At 38.4% G+C, this 23599-nt stretch overlaps 1 protein-coding gene across 1 annotated transcript in view; it reads left to right on the top strand.

Moving 5' to 3' along the window:
- The window catches only part of LOC129242135 (uncharacterized), a 159712-nt gene extending 141607 nt beyond the window's left edge, over positions 1–18105 (top strand). Inside the window, exons 7-11 of the mRNA XM_054878694.1 lie at positions 8356–8716; positions 14076–14243; positions 15766–16066; positions 16171–16567; positions 16662–18105. Of these exons, the coding sequence (XP_054734669.1) occupies positions 8356–8716; positions 14076–14243; positions 15766–16066; positions 16171–16567; positions 16662–17747 (2313 nt within the window). The 3' untranslated portion in view covers positions 17748–18105. The remainder of the gene's footprint in view (positions 1–8355; positions 8717–14075; positions 14244–15765; positions 16067–16170; positions 16568–16661) is intronic.
- Positions 18106–23599: the final 5494 nt, after the last annotated feature.

Raw genomic sequence — 23599 nt, 5'->3', positions numbered from 1 at the left:
ATCTCACAACATAATTACTATAGAGCGAAAGCGGACTGTCGAGAAGAATTGTGGGGTATTGTGGAGGAGGTAATGGTTCACCCCGGACTGTAATGCCAAGATGATGATGATGAATGATGAAAGTACTCATTCCATTTCAAAATGGCTTTATTATGTAGGGACTGATTTATTGGACGTTTTGAGTCAGTTTTTTCTAGAGCGTCAAAATCCAGAGCTGTTTGCGTATGAACACTTTTAGTGACACAATCAGCGAACTCATTGCCTTTAATTCCACAGTGATCTGGTATCCACATAAATTTAATTTTATTTGTTTGATTGATAAGCAAATCTCAAATGCAAGTAACTAAAACGCTGTTATTGTTGAAATTTCTTACGGCATCAATGACTGCCGGTACAGAAGCCAGCAAAATTTGCGAGTACTTTAATTCTTGGGAAATCAATGACACTTTGCAAGGAGATTTTCTGGCTGTTAAAATATATAATTTTACAGCTTTTAAGTTATAGATTTATTAAAAGTTTTCAATTGAAGAAATCAGCATTGACGCGTGAGCTTGAAGTGCTAAAACAGTGCAGCTCAGGTGTTACGAGGATGTCGCTAATTAATAAAATTGATGCACTGGCTTCGGTGACAAGACTTTTTGTTTTCAAGTAAATTTCTTAAGAATACAACAAAAAACATTTTTATTAATTTCTGTTTACAGGACAACTAGCAAGTACAGCACTTAGACAACATTAAGGGGTTTCATACATTCAGCAGCGCCAAAAATGCCCTAAAATAAAAACTATTTTTAGAAGGGATAAACATACAAATAAATATGAAACAATTTTATACACACATTGGTTACCAGTACTTAAACTTTGCAAACAAATGTATTTAAATTTTTTTTGTAATACAAAAATTTGTATATAAAAAAATCACATACTTTGGGTCAGTACAATGAAAAAAAGTTGCTCCACGGTCTGCATCATTTTTCCTTGCAATTTACGGCATTTAAAAAAAAATTATGTATGTTTATAAATCTTTTTAAAAAAATATCAAAAATCCGGCTCGGCAGACCTTAGAGAAAACACTTTCGAATATTTAAAACAAAAACTGCGCCAAAAAATATTAAAAACTATATGAGCCATCATGCAGACTATGCCGGAAAAAGTAGTTTCAGGAAAAACGAGTTTAAACTTTCAAGTCCGAACGAAGGACAGCTGCCTGTGCGTATCAAACTCTAGTCGGGCAGTTACATTTCCTACCATAACTTGGTATCTATGGTGAATTTCTACAATCGACTTCCACATGAATACGCCTAAAACTATAAAGAATAATAATCTGTAACAAAACAAAATCGATTTTTTAAAAATTCCATTGTTCTGCTCTCGGGCCCCTATTTAATTTTATTTAAACCTACCCGACCTCTGATGAAATCAGAGTAGTTCTTGTAGAGCCCATTTTAAATTTATTACTGCTTTGTAAAGAAAGAAGTGATTACTGCTTTTGAATTTTATTTTGACGCTTTTCTGTGACAACCAAAACACGTCGCAACAAATTCGTTGAAAAATTCACTAAATGGCGCGACAAAAGAAGTCAAAGTGCCAGGCAACGCACATATTTCAAATTAACGGCTTAGCCTTTCGAACTGAGTGATGTATTTTTCATAGAATCTATGAAAATTGTCCGACGATGGATTCGGTGATAAAACTGACTGACTGAAATAGCTAACTTTATCTGCTAATCTTTTTGCCTGGAATAAAAATCATTTGAATGATTACTAAACTTTTTGCCAAATCCTTGTGCATCTTCTATACTTATATATGTACATGCAAACACACAAAGTATCATATATGCGAAGCTATACCTTGAAAATTGTCCGCTTCAGTGACCATCTACCTGCCTATGTATGTGTATACGAGGCTCTGTATGTATATTCCTCACTTGTATTTATGTATTTATTTACTTTTGGCCTATATATGCCACCTGACCTGAGGTGTTATCACACGGGCCACTTGTTGAATTTATAAATTCTGTGTAAACATATTTTATATGTCAAACTTGTTTTGACAGCACACACTATTTTTGTATGTATGTACATACTCGTATGTGCTCTATATATAGATTGATGTTACTTTTTTTCTTTGCTGCCATTTTGTGGCTTGTGGGCAATCATAAATTGACCCTTTTTCTTGCCTTGTAGTAATGGTTTGGCCCATACATGTGTATGCGGGTGAGGATGGGGAGTGAGTGTCCGTGTGTGTGTGGTGCTATTTGAAAGATTTCCACAACACTTCACTTTAGTTCCTATACATTCCTCCCTTAGTTTCTATTTGGCTTCCTCCATCTCGATCTCACTTTGACACTCTTCTGTTAGGTTGTGAAACTTAGTGAAACTTTAGTGTGAAAAACTTTTGCAAAACTATTGAAAAATCTCTAAAGCCATTCGCAAATATTGCAAATGCGTTGGTGAAGAATACTATGTAAGGCTTCATAGCTTGTTCTGCATTATTTTGCTGGCAAGGTTCAACGCTGTTAGGTATATCAAAAGTTATCAACATTTTTATAATTTTTTTATGAAATGTTAGTGCAATAAACAAAGTTGATTTATTATGGATGTGCATATACATATACATATGTACATAAAAACATAGATATAGATATATGTGCAAAAGTTGTACTTATATATATATATATATATACGTTTATATGTGTGCGTGAGCGCATAAATTGTGTCGATAAATCAAATGCGTTAGAGACAGTAAATAAATTATGAGAACTGAAATTGCTTGCAACATTGTAATCAATGGGATAACTAAATACCTAAACATACATAAAAATGTACATATACCCGTATGTGTGCATGCTGATAGCAAAGTGTTATTTGTTTTCTTCCACCAAATCAATGTCGATTTTTTATACCAGAGTCGTTTGAAAGGTGTGTGCAAAAATAAAAACTACTTACTGAGATTTGGGGTAAATCATTTTTATTTTTCCTTTCCTTCATATTCGTCTATTTCGTTTCTGCAATCAATTTTCATACATTTCAAAACACTTTTATTCTTGGTAGCAATAAAGTTACGCCAATCAGCACTAAGCTCCAGGAAAACCGCCTACGCTGTTACGGTCAAGTAATGAGAAGACCAGCGTGAGGCAAGTGTTGCAGATAGAGGTAGTGAAAAGAGGGCCAGGCAGACAATCAGAAATCTGGAAGAGCCCCATTGAAAACAACATGCGATGCAGCAACATCAGCGAGGAGACGACTCGGCACTGCGTAACTTGGAGACTTCGCACAAAGGGAGCCGACCCGAAATAGGATAAGGTTAGGTTAAAAAAGAGTTTCTTCAATAACCTCTTCGTTTGAATAAAATCGTTTTCCCGCCAGCCATGTGGAGCAAGAAACGAGCTGGAACCCTGGTTGATTGGTTGTTCGAAATGGTGATTTACCAGTAATCCAATTAGCTCTTCTGCCCCTTATGGTTGCCACAACCTCGCTATCAACAAGTTATACGGTTACATCTTCTCGACAATATACAGTCTCAGCGATTGAGAAACCCCATAAGATTGTTTACGTATATACCGGCTAGGCCTTTGAGGTTTTCAAAAAGCGTTTTGCCAAGGCTTAACATCCTCGCCTTCCATAGGGCAGGGCATTCACAGAGGAAGTGGAATATAATTTCATTTTACTTCGGTTGATTACGATTATGGCAGTAAGGGATGCTCATTTTGGATGCCTGCTCTTCTATGGATCAGAAGCCGTTTATCATGGCCGTGAGTTTGCAGGCATCCCTTCGTTTCATATTTTTCAATGTTGATGTTTGTTCATGGTTGTAGATGGGCCATAACGTAACTTTGCATAACGTCTGATCCCTCCATCTAAAATTCGTAGTTGTTTTAAGGAGATAGCATTCTTGATTACACCCAGTAGTGTGAATACCGATTCTGCAAGAATGTTACCCATAGAAGGTGGCCCTCTTGCCAATTTTTTCGCATTCTCGTTTTTTTTTTAATGTTCCGATGTGCCGGAACCCAGATTAAGGTAACTTTATGGTTTACACTCAAGGTGGTAAGACTATTTCTGCTTCGCTCAACCAGTTTAGAAAATCTTATAGTCAAGTCCAGTGCCTGAATTGCAGCTTGGCTATCGGAAAGTATAGCTATATTGCCCTTAAACGAGAAGACTGAACAAGCTTTCCCTATTGCCAATACTTCAGCCTGGAAGACATTACAAGTATTAGGAAGACGTGCCGATTTTTCAATTCTTAGCCTATGAGAATATAAACCAGTCCAACATCACAGTCCATTTTTGAAACATCTGTGTAGACTGTAGTGTCCATGTAGTAGTGGGTGCCAAAATTCCTGTTGAAAGTCACCGTGTGGACGATGTAATCAGTCCTCCCCGAGGTGCACTAAGTTTGTCGTAATAGTAGACTGGCCTGGTAAAATGTTTTCTCTTTCCAGCGACCCACTTCTTTACACCTAAATGCATTCATGACTGCCATCGTTGGAACCCTGTTCCCATTAATTTTGCGACTACCACTGCTGAGGCCTGAGCTGCTGCGTTGGTGTGATGGAAAAGGCAAATCACTCGACTTCCTCTATTCAAACGAAAGCCAAACATAAAGCAATAAACCGATCTGGCTGAAAGTTTTAGTGCGTTCTTCCAAGAGTTCCTACTAACTAAAGATAACCTCTATACGCGTCATTAGTGCCATCTCTCTGACTTTGCACGGACTTTTCAAATGGCCTTCGTAGAACTAATACTGCCATGATAAATGCGTTTGTCCTAAGAAAATTTATCGAAGCTTACACTTCTTGTTGAGAGACATTTTTCTGCATATTTTCGTTTCTAACGCTCGCGCATTCCATTCAATCAAATCACTGTCACTGACTACCGAAAGGAACAGAGAATACACATACATGCGCACACCTACATTTCTATGTATATGAAACGTGTCCATTGTAATCAGATGTTACACACCTGGGCGAGTATTAGATGACAAATATAATGTCCAGTCACATAATATCAATCCGAGCAACATTCAGGTAAACTTTGGAAAAATTACGGACAACAAATAAAAATGTTACTCCATGTAAAAGTTGTACCCATATCAACTCTACTCTTCCACTTATATATTGTACATACATACATATATTTATATACATAGTATGAACATAAGCACTTACGTAATGCTTAGGAGTATACAGGCTGCCCCTACTTCTATGACTTTTATGAACATATAGCCACAGCGAGGGATTTAAATAAAGTGCCCTTAGTCGATCTTAAGAAAAAGCTCCCCAATTTGGCGCATTCTAATTGTAATCCGTCATAGAAAACTATGCGATCGGACAACGGATACTAGCAAAGAATTAATTTCGTTAGTGTGAACAAAAAAAATGGTTTTAGTAAAATGCCAGTACGGTATATATATATATACGTTGGAACAACATCAAGACGCACTCCACGAATAGGAGGAGGAGCTCGGCCAAACACCCAAAACGAGTGTAAGCGCCAATTATATAGGTATAAGTATACTCGTATTTATACCTCGCAAAGCGAAGAGTATGGCTGCGGAAACGGTGGTTAGAGGACGTTGAGGACGACCTCAGAAGCATAGGTGTGACCAACTATCGTAGTCTAGCTATGGACCGAGATGCACGGAGAAGAATTGTGATGTTATGAATGATGATGATATTTATATAACTTTATTGTATGGATATGAATTGCGTGCCAATTGTGATTGTTTGTGCCGTGGCAAACTTAATGTCCTCTACAACAACAACATCAGTTATGTGTATTGAGTAAAAGGACTTGATCACATATCAGTTTTTGCCTTAAATATACTTTCTGTAACATTGGATGATTTATTAAAAGTAAAATCTCCAATGCTGCTATATAAGGTTATTAACTCTCGTGCGCCCAACTACCTTATCGAACAAATTCCATTCACGAGATCGGCCCGGTCACTTACAGTTGCTTTTTATCTGAACGTCAGTTTTTCGTTTTTACTCTTCGTCTTTGGAACACTCTGCTACAGAAGATCAAAACCATACAAAGTATTATACCAGGGCCAACCGTGGATTAGCGGTTGCCCCACAGGGACCAAAGCCAATAATCGGAATCAGTTATCATGCAATTTATATAAAGAGCGATGGTTCGGTCTAGATTGCTGCAGAGCTGCAAAGTGTTTTGTGACAAGTCCAAACGGAAAACTGTCAAACTCTCTACTAAAACTTAAAAGGAAAGACGTTCGGCTGATGCTCGGTATTATTACAGGATGTCAACATACGACCACCATTGGAGTCTTTGAGGACCCGATTTGCCTGTCTTGCTTGGAGGAGGCGGATAGCACGGAGCACTTTCTCTGTGAGTGTCCTGCCTGTGCTAGAGCAAGGCTTCGAATTTTGGGTTCCGATGTCGTGAGAATGAGTAATATTCGTTCTCTAAAACTGGAAGATATTTGCCAAAGAATCTGGAAAGTTCTCACAGGACCTTTGTACCTTTGTTACAACTGATACTTTTCTCCTTTCCTTTTTGACTATTTACCCTCTTTCCAGAGCTCTAAATACAATCTCTTGGTGCTCCTTCGCTCGACCTATTCAAATTTAAAATTTCAATTTCAATTATACCAGAGAGGGCCAATTTGCAGCTCGCTTGCTACGGTTCTTAGAAGGATTATTTGTGGCTTTTGATAAATGCACCGAGATACCTTTTCATTTTGGTGCAATTATATTGTTACGAATTTGTCACGGTTTTATCCAAATAAAATGTCTCACAATAATTCCTCTGAGATCGATCACAGGATTGCTAAATAAAAGTCACAAACTAATTGCAATACAAGTTGCTGGCTGGGGAAAGATAAAATAATATCTGACTTCTCACAGTGTTTTCAAAAGCATAAAACAAAGCATTTTGTCACATTCATAGAATAAAAAAAAAGAAAAAACTCAACGAGTATATAAAAAGGTTAGAAGGAATTTTAAGGGAATTCCAAAATAGTTTTCAAGACATGAAATATTGTAAATCGTCTCCTGATTTCTTTCTGAACCCATTTGGAGAATTCGAATTAATAGAGACCCAATAAGATCAAGCTTTACAATTTAAATATAAGCCGACGTCGACTACTGAATTTTAGAAAATTGTACCAGAATCGTAATATTCTGAATTAAATAAGGCTGCTTGACGAATTATTTAAATAATCGAAGCAACGCTCTCAAAAAAATGATTTTATTCCTCTTTCAAATTCGTTTAATCCAATAACAGATCAGTATTAACTAACCAGCATCTCAAAAAATTACTGAGAAGTGCGGCCACCAATTATTAACCACATTTTAAAGAAGTATCCGGAGCTGTCAAATAAATGCATTTAATTTTTAATATTTAAATTTTAATACTTTTATTTATAATATATATTACGTATTTAATTGCGGCTCCCGAAAAATTTCAAAATTTGAAAAATTACTATCAAGGATTTATACTATGAATTACGCTCCTAAATTATTTTGCACACTACGTTCTTCTCCTCCTACTTCCACTTTTTTGCAGCCTATAATTTCCCTTTGCCAAATCGTTCTCCCTTAAACATCTCTATTTTTAATGCTATTTTTAAGCTTTTAGAAACACTGTAAAATGAATTATGGTTGTGTGTATGATTAATAAATAATTAAAAATAAAAAACATCTGCTGCTCTAATAACTTCACCTTATATAGATTCGCCTTGTAAACCTATTTTGCAAATTACAATTTTGTGCATAAATTTAAATCTAATATAATCTCCATCGAACAAATGCAACCCTGTATACACAAATGTCTGTTGTTTATTATTACCGTTGTTAGTTGAGTTATTGCTATTGTTAGTTGCTGTTGTTAGTTAGTGGCAAAGTTTTGCATACAAATATCTTTTCACATAGAGTCGTATGCAATTTTAATGAAGTGAACAACCATAAAACAACTCCAACTTGATACTCAGAAAATAAACAACAACAACAAGAACAACAACAATAATAATAAAAACCAACAACTTCATGAGTACATCCGACAACTTTTTCTATAAAAAACCCAGGCGTAGTCAGCGCATCCATATACGAGCACGAGTGGACCACATTTCAGCCTAGGCCCGCACAAGCTACTTAAGCTACTGCATAGTTGTAAAATAAACCTCCTACTACAGCCTTCCACATGCAATATTTTATACTCCCACTAAATAATATTTTTTGTTTTTTTTTGCATTTCTATCCACTCACACATAGGAATAGGTACCTGTGGCTGTATGTGATGTGTGTTTTTATTACTTTTATTGCCTTTTTCTGAACTTCAACTTTTACCATTTCTGTGTTCTCGATCGTTCGTTCGTTCGTTCGTTCGCTCATTGCAGGTGGATGGTGAGGAGAATATAGCGCTTAGTTTGAACTTTTTGCGATTACCCTGTCCGGCGCAGTACATCAAGGTACGTGACGGACCGTCGCTCTCATCAACGCTGCTCATTGAATTGAACGGTGGAAGTAATTTAAATATGCCAGCACAAATAGAATCGAGCGGCGCACAATTGTTGCTGGAGTTCTATGCAGGTGAAGCGAGTGATGTGGCAATGTCCGCCAACAGCAAAACCAACGACAGCAACAACAACAACAGCAGTGGCAATGCACGAGTGGTAGGTGGCGGTGTTGGAGATGTGGTCGGGGCTAACGTAAATGCCGCTTGCACCGGTGGCTTTCTGGCGAATGTCGAGCAAATTGGTGAGTGTGGCAGGCACAAGCTTGTAAAAGTGTATTTGATTTAATTTTTTTTTGTTTTTTGTTTTTGATTTTCATATGCCAGTCAATTTCATGTTGTTCCGCTTTAGTGTTTTCACGTAAAACGTATTAAACTTACGATATACACACATACATACATACATACGTGCATACATATATGCATACGTACATAAATATGAGTTTATTTGTATGAGTATTTAGGGCATTCGCGCAAACTCTGCTAACTTTTTTATTTTAATTTTATTTTTCAAAACATACGCCCATTCGAGTTGCTTCAAAGTTTATGATGCTGCGCGATGCTACCAGATTGGTGATGTAGCAGATTATTTGAAATTTATTATATGTAGTTTGTGAAAGATGTGCGCGATTTTGTGTATTAATGGATTTTGTTGGAAATTTGGAAGCTTTACTCATACAAAATTTACAATCCCTAATTGAATTTTGAACTCTGGAGTTTGACACAATAAAGTGGAGTAGCAAGCTCGACCACTTAATATACGCGATTCTGTTAAGTGTAATTGAGTATAAAGGGTGTTTTTAGCAGTTGAGGTATCATAAAGGGTGTTCTTTTAGGAGGTTCAGTATCATAATTTGGAGTAGCAAACAAAAATACTTGATAAATGCGATTCTTTCAAATGTAATTGGGTATAAAGGGTGTTTTGTTAGAAGTTGAGGTAATACAGTGGGCAAAAAGTAAGGTGAATTTGTGTGTAAAATGAAAAATCTTTATTTATTCTTGTAAATCAATGTCATCCCCTTCAAAATAATCCCCTCTCGAAACATGCCAAATAGTCCATTTCCGGTATAGCCATCAGCACCTTCTTCGATTCAGCTTTTATCTCCTCAATCGACTCGAAACGCGTTACCCGGAGTGGTCTCTTGAGTTTTGGGAATAGCCAGAAGTCACACGGAGCCAAATCAGGCGAATACGGTGGCTGCGGAACGATATGCGTGGAATTTTTGGCGAAATGGTCCCGAAGAACGAGTGCAGTGTGAGACGGTGCCCATAATTCTGGTCTTCACGTAAACGACGCATAACGCTCAAATAATATTCCTTATTAACAGTTTGGCCAGGTGGAAGGAATTCATAGTGCACCACACCACGAAAATCGAAAAAAACTGTCATCATGACCTTTATTTTTGAACGACTTTGACGTGCTCTTTTCGGTCTGGCCTCGCCTTTAGCACGATATTCGCTTGATTGGTCGGTTGTTTCAGGGTCGTAAGCATACATCCAAGTCTCATCTCCCGTAATAATGCATTTGAGCTTGTCCTGATAGTATGAAAGCATTGTTTCACACACATCAACGCGACGACTTTTTTCCAAGAAATTGAGAGATTTCGGTACCAAACGAGATTTGACTTTTCGTAGGCCCAAATGGTCTTTCAAAATGGTTTTCACAGATCCTTCTGATATTCCGATCATATCAGTAAAGACCTTACGACGATTTTTGAGCACTAACTCCTTCACTTTATTGACGTGTTGGTCATCTGTTGACGTTAATGGTCGTCCGGAGCGCTCCAAGTCATCAACACGTTCTCGACCCTCTTTGAAGTCTTTGTACCACTTATAAACATTTTTCTGCGACATGGTTGAATCACCAAATGCCTTCTGCAACATGCTAAACGTTTCCGCAACCTAAATTTCATTCCGCAAACAAAATTTGATGGTTGTTTGGTAAACACAAGCGTAAATATATTACTGATAATGACACTCACATGAAAGTCGGCCCAGATGTTATTAACAGTGCTGCCAACTCAAGCAAAAAATAACTAGAGCGAAATTTTAATCCCGCGAAGTTTGACAAATAAATTCACCTTACTGTTTGCCCACAGTAGTATCATAAAAGGTGTTATTTTAGGAGTTTCAGTATCATAATTTGAAGTAGCAAGCACAAATACTTGATAAATGCGATTATTTTAAATATAATTGGGTATAAAGGGTGTTTTTTTGGAATTAAGGTTACATAAAGGGTATTTTTGTAGGAGTTGAGGCATCATAAATTGAAGTAGCAAGCGCAAATGCTTGAGAAATGCGCTTATTTTAAGTGCAATTATGTATAAAGGGTGTTATTTTAGGAGTTGCAGTATGATAAGCTGAAGTAATAAGGACAAATACTTGATAAAAGCGATTCTTTTAAGTTTAATTGATTATAATGGGTGTTACTTTAGGAGTTTCAGTATCATAAACTGCGACAGCAAGCACGAATGCTTGATAAATGCGAATATTTTATGTGTAATTGGGTATAAATTGTGTTTTTTCAGGCTTTGTAATATTATAAAGTGGCTTGGCAAGCACTAATATTTAGTAAATGCTATTATTTTATTTGAAATTCGGTATAAAGGGTGTTCATTTAGCAGCTGATGGGCCATTAATTGAAGCAGGAAGCACGAACCAATCTATAATTTTATGATACTAATGATGGAAAATTATGTTGAATACATGACCAGAAAGGGAACATCTCGCGCAAGCCATAATGGTGCATCGTTTTTCGACTACATACTTCACGACTAAGCTAGACAGCTTGTCACTAGCTTGTACGCGTAGATTAATAACCTCAAGAATCCCCAGAAAATGGTGCAGAGGCGGGAAATGAGTTGATCTTAGGGGTCAGCAAACAGGAAAATTTCTGCAGAAAGTCTGGCCACCGAAAATTAATTTAATTAACACTTAACTACAGACGTCCGATTATAGGAAAGCTTTAACTAACCAGAGGTATTTTTTAGCGGTTATGCTAAATATATCTAAATTCATTTAGAAAATACTCGTATGGTAACTCGAAAACAAAAAAAAAATATAAAATTTGCGAATTCAAGTTAGATTTCTTTGATTTTTGTTAAGGAATAAAATATAGTTAAAAAACCTAAAATTATGTACAATAGATTAGGTTAGCTGAAATGGCTGTCCTTCGATGCACTTAGGCCAGTTACAGGCCGCTTGTGATACCATTGGAACTATCCTATCTTTACTCTACTTGGTTCTCTCTTAACCATTGTGTGGTCTTTAGAAAGCTTATTTTACTAGCTAGTTTAAGATTCGCAACATCCGCAATGTTGTTCCGAGACCAAGGAATCTCAACCGTCTTCTGCACAGAGCTATGCACCCACATAGAAGGTGTTAGACTGTCTCTTCCTGACAGCTTCTATAATATTCATTGGGTGATGCCTCTAATCTACTGGCATGTCTTTCTATTAGACAGTGGTCAGATAGCACACCTACTACGATTCCATAGGTCCTTCCGACTTAATTTAAGTAGACTGTTAGGGCGACCCAAGTTCCATTCGGGCCACTTTTGTCTACTGATAGCGCAGGTGTTCCACTGTTTCCAGTTGGAATTTGCGACATTATTTTTATTTGCAAAATTATATTACTTTATACAAAAATTATAAAAATTGTTAAAATGTTCATCAAACTTCCAAATTTTTTCGTCTGAATTAAAAAAATTTATACAGCATTTTAACTTTTAACATAATAAAGTGCAAGTTTTAATTTGCTAGAAATTCCATTGATTTTTACAATAATAATTTTTTTCTGACAGTTTTGCGCATTTTTTCCTTATAAAATACAATTTCGTAAATTTGCTCTATGAAGAAAACACGCAACACTTTCAGGGGAAAACATTATTAAAAATCAACGAGAATTTTTCGTTACTTCAAACTTGATCTTAGTTCAACTCAAATTAATATACTACGAAACTGCGTATCCATTATTTTACTTTTAGTTTGATTGAAAATTTATTGATTTTGATGAAAATTTGTCGCATTTTTATAAATCTTGTAGAACGTTTAAGACTTGCATTAGGTTTGTAAAGGGTGTTTTTTTTAGAGGTTAGGTTTTCAAGTTGGCACTACTTTTTTCGTAGATGGTCTTTTTGACAGCTGTCACTTGATTTATGCTCAGTTTGGTTTGCCATTTCATAATGAATAGACTCACACCTGAACAACGTTTGCAAATCGTGCAAATTTATTACGAAAATAATGGTTCGGTTCGCGCGGTTCGAAAATAAAGGTTTTTGTTCAGCGATGAAGCTCACTTTTGGTTGAATGGGTATGTCAATAAGCAAAATTGTCGCATTTGGAGTGAACATAATCCACAAGCCATTGCTGAGACGCCGTTACATCCTCAAAAAGTCACTGTTTGGTGTGCTCTATGGACAGAGGGAATCATTGGTCCATATTTCTTTAAAAATGAAGCCGGCCATAATGTTACAGTCAATGGAGAGCGCTTTAGAGCCATGATTAATGACTTTTTCGTGCCTGAATTGGACGATGTTGATGTGGACGACCTTTGGTTCCAACAAGACGGCGCTACATGCCATACAGCCAACGCAACCATCGATTTATTGAAGGAAACTTTTGGTGAGCGCATTATCTCGCGCCGTGGACCTGTGGCTTGTCTACGCAGATAAGCCCGAGAAGATTGACGTCTTGGAAGAGAATATTCGGCGCGTTATTGCTGACATACGGCCCCAATTGCTGCAAAAAGTGGTCGAAAATTGGGCCTCTCGGCTGGAATTTATTCGAGCCAGCCGCGGCGGCCACTTGCCCGAAATCATTTTTAAAACATAATGGCAAACCCTTATCTTTATAAAAAAGCTAAATTCTTGGCCATAACATTAAATTATATACGTTTTATTGCATCGTGAAAACCTAACCTCTAAAAAACATTATTGTAGAGTGGACGGTGTTAAAAAATGATGATAGCTTAAATTCACAAAGGAAAACATAAAAAATTAATAGTCAAAACTTGTCCAAATATTCCGGTACTCAATTTTCTTCGCAGCCTGTATATCGAGAGATTTTTCTCACCAAAGATATTCCTATCTAGTCGAAAAACGCTCAACACCTTTCCCATTATCTGATATGTAGACACGTCTGCATTATGTGCTTGTTTAAAATTAGATATTTTCGTATTCTCAACGTTTCTTTAAATTCAAATCTCATTGCGCATCGCTGTGCGAAATTTAAAACTTTTTTTTTGCTTTTTTGTAACTCATTCATGGTTTGCCCACCCGGCTTCAATGACAACCACTATTTGTTCTACGTTTCCTTTTATCATTTGCTCTTGCCAAATTTTTAATAAAATAAGTTTATTTGTAATGCGAATGCGACAAATTTCTATCTGCTTTTCATACTTTTTTTTGTTTTTCTGTTATTTGCTTCTCTCCACAGTGTCCTTTCGCTTTCATCCTAATGATGTTGACTTTTGCATATTTTCTACAACTTTACTGTATTTGCGTGCCTTTCCACTAACTGACTTTTTTCTTTTTCTTCTCGTCTTTTTCTCGATTCGTTTTTTTCGTTTTGGTGTTTGTATGTTTGCCTTTTTTGCGCTTCCAAGCAGCGCGCAATGACACAACAACTTTGCTGGCCGCAGCAACCAGCAGATTGTCGGCGAAGAGTCGCAGCATTATGCAGAAGCCAAAATTTAGTCGTTCGAAATTTACGTTGGTCCACTTGAGTGCGGTGGTCTTTGCCAGCATCATTATCTTGATCAGCGCCTTGTTAGGTAAGTACCGTAAAAAACCACAAACTGTTAATGGGTGTAGAGAGTGTTTTCAGCATTTTAGGATGGCCAAATAATGCTGGTGAGCGTAGGTAAAGAGGGAGCAAAGTCTAAAAATGAGAAATAAAAGGGTTGCGTGTGACCACAAAGAAAGATATATACGCACACACACACACGCTGTGACAGTAATGCTTCTAAATATTTGCTGGTGGGTTTAAATTTACCCAGTGATGAGTGAATAGTTGTGTGGGTAGCTTGCGCGCAGTGGGTTGGCCGTCTAAAATATTAGGCGAATAAATCATTTTTGAAAAGTGTTCTACGAATATTACGCAAAAATGTTTGTTGGGGTAAGGTCACGCTGGCCACCCATCTTTAATTTCAGAATATAGTATAAAAAAAAAATTACAAAAAAACACAAAAAAATAAATTTTATTTAAAATTTGAAATTAATTTAAAAAAAATTAAAAATAATATATAACTTTCACGTGGATTTGTGCCTGACTACAACACGGTTGGTCACCGATACGTTGCCTATTACGCAAACGCAATGATCGTCAAATGATCGAAGAGGTTTTTTCTAATACGCGATCATTGTTGGCCCTCTTCAGGCAATAATAAAATCGCTACTGTTTTTCCATTGGAATTATACAATTCATTAGTCTTCCGCCAAAATATTATGTATATTTCGGAAAATATTATGATTTACGTGAGCTGAACCGATTTGAAAATAACTCCAAAAAATGTTGTCCTGCACTGGACAGGATCAGGCTACACCACCTTGGTGGTATTGCCGTGCATTCATATAAATTATGGAACAATAAGCACTAGAATGTGTCGCCTTTCCATAGTGGCATAAAACCTTTGGTCTTTTCCGGATCTCATATACATATTTTCCTCAACTAATATTTACAATAAGGCCACAGAAACATGTCCATCGTGATACTTTCCCATCGAACATTTTTGAGTTCTAGACCAAAGAAAACTGCCCACAGTGCAGCAGCGTGCACTTTAACTGGGTTACACGAATTTTATAGCTAACTTATTTTCGGTATCTTAGGATTTGCTTTAATACTTCTTAGCTTACAATTTTACCGAGCTGATAGCCAATAAATTCAGAATGGTTTCGCGCTCCTTTGTCAAGCTGACTTAATTTGTGCTGCTGTTGCGTTGAGCGTATTAGCTGGCTATGAAGAAATTTCTGGCTTATTGTACAACTTGATTTGGTTTTTATGGATTTGGGTAACGCTCTAATGGTTTAGGCAGCTATTAGTGGCTTTTCACATCATTTTCAACGAGCTTGAGCATATTTTACAGTATTCCAAGTTAATACCTCAAGACTTAAATGGCAGTTAGTAAATTCCACTTCAGATATTGTAGGTTGTTCTCTCTCTTCCCTGGCGTGTTCGTGTCGCAGTCTCTCTTGCACATTTGTGCTGTTCGACCTCCACAAAAAACATTGAATTCTTATTCCGTATTTTTATCGTTATTCACATCTTTCTTCTCCCTTTTCAAAACACACTTTTAGGCGCGCAATATGTTGTACGCTATCGCAAATACCATTTGGCAGTGGCGCGCCGCCGAGATGAGGGCTCCCGCCTGCACACACCGCGCGCATCAATGAGCTCCTTGCATGACCCTCCATCACGCGCCATTTCAACTACAACGCTGCTATCGGAGGTCATCTATTTGGTGAAAATGCGTCCGAAACATCAGTTACGCCATTCCATACTGCGGGAGAGTGTCGATGCGGAGAATTTGGCACACGAAACGGAATTCAATGACCCCGAGGAAGAAGATGCACAAACGACGACACGCATGGTGAAGTGGTAAGTATATAGAGTGATTGGTGTGCGCAAAAAAGAAAAGAAAAAATGAAATAATAAGACAAATCTTTTAAATTCTTATCTAACTGTGCGAACATCTTTTTCAGTGATGAGGAGCGCGGCAGCAATGCCTCCGTTGTCACTTTGCGCAACGAAATCTCTCAATCGCCTGAGTCCGTGAGTGGACTGAGTCGTTCGCCCTCGCTAGATGAAGCTCTGGGCTCAACCACTGTCGCGGGTGAGACGAGTGGCATTTGTAGTGGCACGCTGACACGCAAAGACAGCAGCAAAGACACCGAGTCGATCATATCCTCGGGCATGAGCTCCATTTGCGCCAGTCCGCCCATCACACACTCAGGCCGCTTCAACCGTTACGGTCCCTCGGGCACGCTGATGCCACATTTATCACAGCACTTAGATGAAACAACACTTAGCGATCGCGAATCGTTGCGTTCATCATTGCGCAACTACGTGTCACGTTGTGCGAGCGCATCGTTGACAAATGTGAGTTTATAATATTGAAGGTCGCATAATTGCCTCACGTCGGTAACTTACAACCTTTCGCTCAATTATTTCAATTTTCATATTCCTCTTACAGGGCTGCTACTCGCCCGCCGCCAGCGTAGTGAGCACAGCCACCATACGCACCACCAATCCCAAGGAGAGCAAAGAGAAACAGAATCGCAAAAAGTTGCTGGCACGTCCCGGCTCCGAATTCTCGCTTGGCAACCAGGAAGAACTGGAGCTCGACTACTACGATTACAATGTGATAAATGCTGGCGCCGCACCGGGTTCCTATTTGGGTATGGATCCCGCACAGCTGATCTGGGTGCCACCGCTTGAGGTGATATCCGATCTGTGCGACGAGGAAGATAAAACGCCCGAACCTACGGACGAACCCGACGAGACTGAGCCACTCTACGAGGAAATTAAAATGCCGCGTTACGGTCATTATCTGAGCGCGCGCAGCAACACCGAGTCGAGCGCCAATACCACCAGCAATACGACACCATCATCCGATGAACTCTCACCTTTAGCCAGCCACGTGCAATCGAAGGCGTCCTCTCCCACAACCGAAATGAATCTGAAAAATAGTCTGCTGCAGCAAACCATATCCACAACTGCTGGCAGTAAGCAACCAACACCATATTTCTCGCGCAAGCAACGCCGTCAAGCAAAACAGCAGTCGAGATCGGCTTCTTCACTACGAAGTGGACGCGATGTTATCATACCTTTACAACACTTAAGCGGCACCAAATCTGTACGCACGTCACCAACAGCGTCGGAGCTTATAGATTCGGTGGATGCAACACCGCGCAGTTCACCTGAAATACCCATAGCATTAGTCAATTCCATAACCGACTCTATGGCTGAGTCCATGACTGGTTCATATGTGGAGAAAGAGACTGTGGTGGAGAAGAAGACTACGCCAGAGTTGAGTGGGGGCCTACTCAGCTTAGACGATATACAATTCGCTGATGAAAGTGAAAGTGATCACGATGCATCCAGCAAGAAGAAGACCAAATACGAGCTACTGAACACGGAAAGTGAGGCAGTCAAGCCGCGCATGCGCAACTCATTAGTAGTGGCAAAACTGAAGCGTATAAGCGCCGACAGTGCAATATTGGAGAAACGAGGTCTAGTCAGAGAGCCAAGCTCGTATCGGATCGAAACAAATGTATGAGTAATAAAAAATTGGAATTATAAGTATTTTTTGGTGGCGCATGGGCGCGAACGAGCAGAGCTCACAATGATTTGAAGAGTTACATTACATGCATACATACGATTACTCATAGAAGTAAATAATTAGTAAGCGTAAAGGAAGGAGGGCTAAGATTAGCTGAAAATTGTTCCATTTTACTATAAATTCTAATTGTTTCGTTTTTCTTGTAAATACATATACAAATATATGAGAACAGTATTTATTTAATAATAGACGAAACAAGAAATAAATAGATGTGTGTGTGTACTGTACTAAAATAGTGTAAAATGGCGTTTTCTAAGTACTTAAACCGATCGTATTAAATACCTAATGACAAAAATGTTTACATATGCATACATACATATTACAACTAATACATATACATAGCACACATACATACATATGTAGCAGCTATATAGTAGATAGCTATTGAATGTCTGCCAATTTATCGAGATAGAAATGGTACTCAGTGTGGTGGAGGCAAAATATAAGAAAGGTAACGGTTTTTTTTTTTAATTTTTCTATATTCATTATGAAAGTTCAAACAAAAGTTTATGGGTTTTTGTGAAGATAATTTTTATTTAAAATAATAAACTGTTGCATTGGGTAGAGCTCCCGATTTCCACAGGAAATAAAAAAAGACTTAATTTATTTAGTTTTTAATGTTAAAAATAAAAGTTGATATGTTGTTAATCCGCTATCTCATTACCTCGTATGTTCCTATGACCGGGAACCCATATCAGAGTAATTGCAAGCCAATGACCAAGTAATTCTAGGCACTCTCTACACTGTAAAACTAATTTGGATGAAATGGAGTTGGAGTCTAAGGCCTTGATAGCTGCTTGACTGTCTGAAAAGATAGCTACTCTTACCTCAACTTCCTTATAAAGTTTTAGTGATTTTATAATTCGATATGAATGGATGAGAAAAAATGTTAACGTTTTTTGAATTATTTTGCACTCATCGGGAAAACTAAAGGTTTCCACAGTGAATTAACACAAAATTAATATTAAAAAAAATTTAGCCATTTTTTCAAATATAGTTTTTATTTATAATAAACTGCTGCATCAGACAGAATCTTGGATTTTCAAAGTAAATTAAAAAAAAAAATATTTCGACGTTAGATATAAAGTGCAAATAAATTAATAAAATTCGATATGAAAGGTTGAAAAATTAAAAAAAAATATTTTTTTAGATGATTTTGATTTAAAAATGTCCTCACCGTATTCCCCGGAGTAAATGAAAAAAAAGTAAACTAAATTTATTATTAATATGAAAGGTAGAAAAATGTTTACATATTTGTTACAAGATTATTTGGATTTAAAAATGCTCGCAACGGTAATATTTAAGATTTTCACGGTAAATTAAAAAACAAACTAATTTATTTCGATTTTGGGTAAAAAAAAAACAAATAAATTAATAAAATTCTCTATAAAATGTTGAAAAAATTAAAAAAAAAGATTTTTTAAGATGGTTTTGATTTAAAAAATCCTTCAACAGGGATTACTTAAAATTTTCACATCAAATTAAAATACAATATGAATGTTTGAAAACAAATTTTGGAGTGAAAATTTATGAAATGAAAAAATATATGAACAATTTAAAATTGTTCATAAAGCTAATTTATTTAAATTAATAAACTGCCAGAACTCAAATTATCACAGTAAATTAAACAAATCTTAATTTATTTCGTTTTTAAATTAAAAAAAATTATAAAATTCAATGTGATTTTTTAAAATATTCTCTCCTCGGGAATACTTAAGATTCTTACAGTAAATTAATATGATATATGAATGTTTAAAAGAAAATTTTTGATATGAAAAAATGTATACATTTTTTGTAAAGATAATTTATTTAAAATAATAAACTGCCAGAATCTCAAATTTTCACATAAAATTAAAAAAAAAAATATTTTTTTATTTTTATTTTTTTATATTAATTATTTATTTTTTTTATTTAAAAATTAGAAAAAAAAATCATTTATATTTTTTTAAATATATTTCGTTTATTTTTTACTTAACTTATTTCGTTTTTAGAATGAAAGAAATCTAGGTAAATTCATTGTGAATGGTTCAAAAAAGAATTTTCTCACCGAATCCTTAAGTCTTTCACAGTAAATAAAAAAATATATTTTTTTTGTTTTTATTAAACAAAAAATTAATTTAAAAAATTCGATGTGAAAGGTTAAAAAAACTTTTTTTTAATTTTATTTTAAATTTAATTTTTTTTAATTTTATTTTAAATAAAAAAAAAATTTAAAAGAATATATTGATGTAAAAATGCGCTCAGCCTTAAGATTTTCAAAGTAATTAATTCAGAAAAATAAACAAAATTAATTTTTTTCTAACAACATGCGACATCTAGCAACAACTTTATTTTTATTTTTTGTACTATTATTTAAATGGCTGTATAAAATTCCACAAACTGACAGGGTATTCCACTTTTATTTTTATTTTAATTTAACATCAAACTGTACTTGTCTAACATATCTTGTCTGTATGTTATTAGGGCAGTTCGAACCAGCGGTACTCGTCTCTCCGTTATTACGACAGCTTCATACCTGACTCTTGCTTTGCGCCGATTTTATGTCTAGCAACAACTATGGTAGGTTAGGTTAGGTTATAATGGTTGCCCAGAGAAGGGCCCACTTGGACGAAATAGTTTGGTTCGTCCTTTGTGATACCATTTAAGGACAGAGAAGGGGGAGGAAGGGAAGGGATGGGGGAGTGGTGAGTGATTGTGGACTACGAACGGTGACTAGTCCGCGGTTGTATTAACCTCATTATGCTGCTGATGTAGTTCATCAGATTTTTGTTATCAACACCTGCTATATCAGCAGGCGCAGAAAAGAAATGAGAACCAAGATACTTGAATCTTAGTCCCGCGAAGGCAGGGCAGCTAAGGAGCATATGCTGAGATGATTCCACCTCATCCTCCATGCAGCTGTCGCAAAAAGGACTCGAAGTGATTCCGAGTCTCACGGCATGTGTACCTCGCGGACAGTGCCCCGTGATGATGCCCACGAAATTTGAGAGATGACATTTTGTCATTCCCAGGATATCCCTCGAACGCCTCCTATCCAAACGTGGCCAGAAGGACTTCGCGACCCTACACGTTCGTGTACTTGCCCAGCGTTCGCTGAGTTGGTGCATAGCCCAGCCTTCCAGGAGTAGAGCGCAGGTTGTCAAGGGGATCCCGATCCTCTCCTTTCGCGGGCACATTGCCTCACAGGTCCCCTGTCTGGCCAGCTCGTCGGCTTCGCAGTTTCCTGCAATGTCACTGTGACCAGGTACCCAAATTATCTTTATGTCGAAGAATTCTGATGCAATCGAGAGTGAGACCAGGCATTCCCTGACCAGCTTCGAATGCACCATAATAGAGCCTAGGGCCCTGATGGCCGCTTGGCTATCGGAGTAAATATTTACCCTCTCAACAGTTGTTACGCAAGTAAGTAGCCAGTCAGCTGCTTCTTTAATTGCGGCCACCTCTGCTTGGAACACACTGCAGTGATCCGGTAGCCTGAATTTGAGTTTGATGGGGAGCTCTTTGCAGAATACTCCTCCTCCAACCCTACCGTCCAACTTCGAGCCATCCGTGAACAGGTTAACGAGGCCCTGTCCCCAGGTGTTGCCCCCGGTCCACTCCTCCCTTGGTGGAATATGGGTGGAGAAACTTCCACTTGGACTTAGCGAAGGCACACACTGGTCCGTCGACGAGGGGATGAACTCAAAGTTTCTGAGGATGCTTGAGTGCCCATATGTGAGGTTGAGCTTATAGCCCAAGCCCCTCAGTCTGATTGCGGTACGAGCAGCGGCAGTTCTGCCTGCGATGTCTATAGGTACCACGTTTAACATTACGTTAAGCGCCAGAGTAGGAGTAGTTCGAAGCGCCCCACTGATTCCAATGAGTGCAGACCTCTGGACTCTCTCTAGCTTTTTGACTGATGTCGTTCTCTCTAGTGAGTTCCACCAGACAGTGACTCCATATAACAGAATTGGCTTTATTATGGTATTATAGAGCCAGAATACAACTCTGGGCGAGAGGCCCCACCTTTTGCCAATTGCGCCTTTGCACCCATACAAGGCGATTGTTGCCTTCCTTACTCTCTCCTCAATGTTGGGCTTCCACGTCAGCTTACTGTCAAGGATTAGACCTAGGTACTTCACCTTGTCAGAAAGCACCAGCGGAGCGCCCCCCATCGAGGGGAGCTGAGCTCTGGGTATTTTGTATTTCCTCGTGAAAAGGACGAGCTCCGTCTTAAGAGGATTCACTGATAAGCCGCAATCTGCTGCCCATCGAACAACTACGTTCAGATATCCCTGCATTAAATCATACAGGGTATCTATAAACTTTCCTCTAACAATTAATGCCACATCATCCGCGTAGGCAATCACCCTGCAGCCCCTCCTCACCAGCTCCTCCAGCAAGTCATTGATAACAATGATCCAGAGGAATGGTGAGAGAACCCCGCCTTGCGGCGTGCCTCTGCTCACCTGCCGGTGGAGAGAGACGCCGCCCCACTCTGCCACGACCGTTCTGTCGCTGAGCATTCTGTAGATAAATCTGGAAAGGTCGGCTCCGACCCCCAGCCTACCCAGAGCTTTCGTGATTGCCTCCGGGAGGACGTTATTAAAGGCCCCCTCGATGTCGAGGAAGGCGCCAACTGCGAGTTCTTTCTGATATAGAGATTCCTCAATATCTTTAACAATTGTGTGCAGAGCAGATTCCACTGATCTGCCCTTACAGTAAGCATGTTGGGTGTGCGACAAACGCCCCCGAGGAATTCCGCTTCTTATGTGTAGGTCAATCAACCTCTCAAGGGTTTTCAGCAAGAAAGATGAGAGACTGATTGGCCTAAAGTCCTTAGGGGAGACATGTGAGCTCTTGCCAGCCTTGGGTATGAACACAACCCTCACAGCCCTCCAAGATCCCGGTATATAGCCCCTGGCTATGCAGCTCGCATAGATAGGGCTCAGCCAGCGGCATGATACCCCTACAGATTTCTGTAGTTGGGCAGGTATGATGCCATCAGGACCAGGTGACTTGAAGGGCCCGAAGGATCCAATGGCCCAGGCCAAGCGGTGCTCATCCAGCAGCCAGCCCCGGTTCTGAAGACAGATTGGTGTACTTCCTAAGCTGGTGCTGCTGGATACCGGATTCGTCGGAAAATGAGCGTCGAGAAGCATTTTTAGTGATTCCTCGCCGCTCATCGCCCATCGTCCCGATTCATCCCTCAGGTATCCCAAGGGAGCCGAGTTCCTCGTGAGTATTCGTCTGAATCTTGAAGACTCATGACAACCCTCCACGCTTCCACAGAAGTTCCTCCAAGAGTCCCTCTTGGCCCTTCTAATTTCGGACTTGTAGATTCCAAGTCCTACTTTATACAGTTCCCATCCTGAGGGAGACTTAATTCTTTTAGCCCTATTAAAGAGGCGCCTGCACGAGGCCCTAAGCTCCGAGAGCTCTGCTGTCCACCAAGGTGGTTTTTCCTTCTTAGGGAGCGTTCTAAGTGGACATGAGCTTTCAAGAGCCTTGTTACAAGCTGAGGTGAAGATCTTCACCAGATCATCGATCGCTCCCTCCGAGAGATCTAAGTTTTCCCTGGGTGCTTCGGGTAGAAGGTTTAGCAGATTCCTGCCGTAAGTATCCCAGTCCGTTCTCCTCAGATTCCTGTAGGAGGGTCTTTTTGGACGAGTTTCAGTGAGAGAGAATTGAATATACCTGTGATCCGAGAAGGAGTGGGTGTTAAGCACCCTCCAATCGGAAATTCGGTTTAACAGTGAGGAGGAGGCCAGAGTAAGATCCAGCACCTCCTCTCTGGTTGCGGTAATGAA

Source organism: Anastrepha obliqua, chromosome 3 (genome assembly GCF_027943255.1).
Source record: "Anastrepha obliqua isolate idAnaObli1 chromosome 3, idAnaObli1_1.0, whole genome shotgun sequence".
Lineage (NCBI taxonomy): Eukaryota > Metazoa > Arthropoda > Insecta > Diptera > Tephritidae > Anastrepha > Anastrepha obliqua.
The sequence above is the reverse complement of the archived record's forward strand: the minus strand, read 5'-3'. Positions and strand labels throughout refer to the sequence as shown.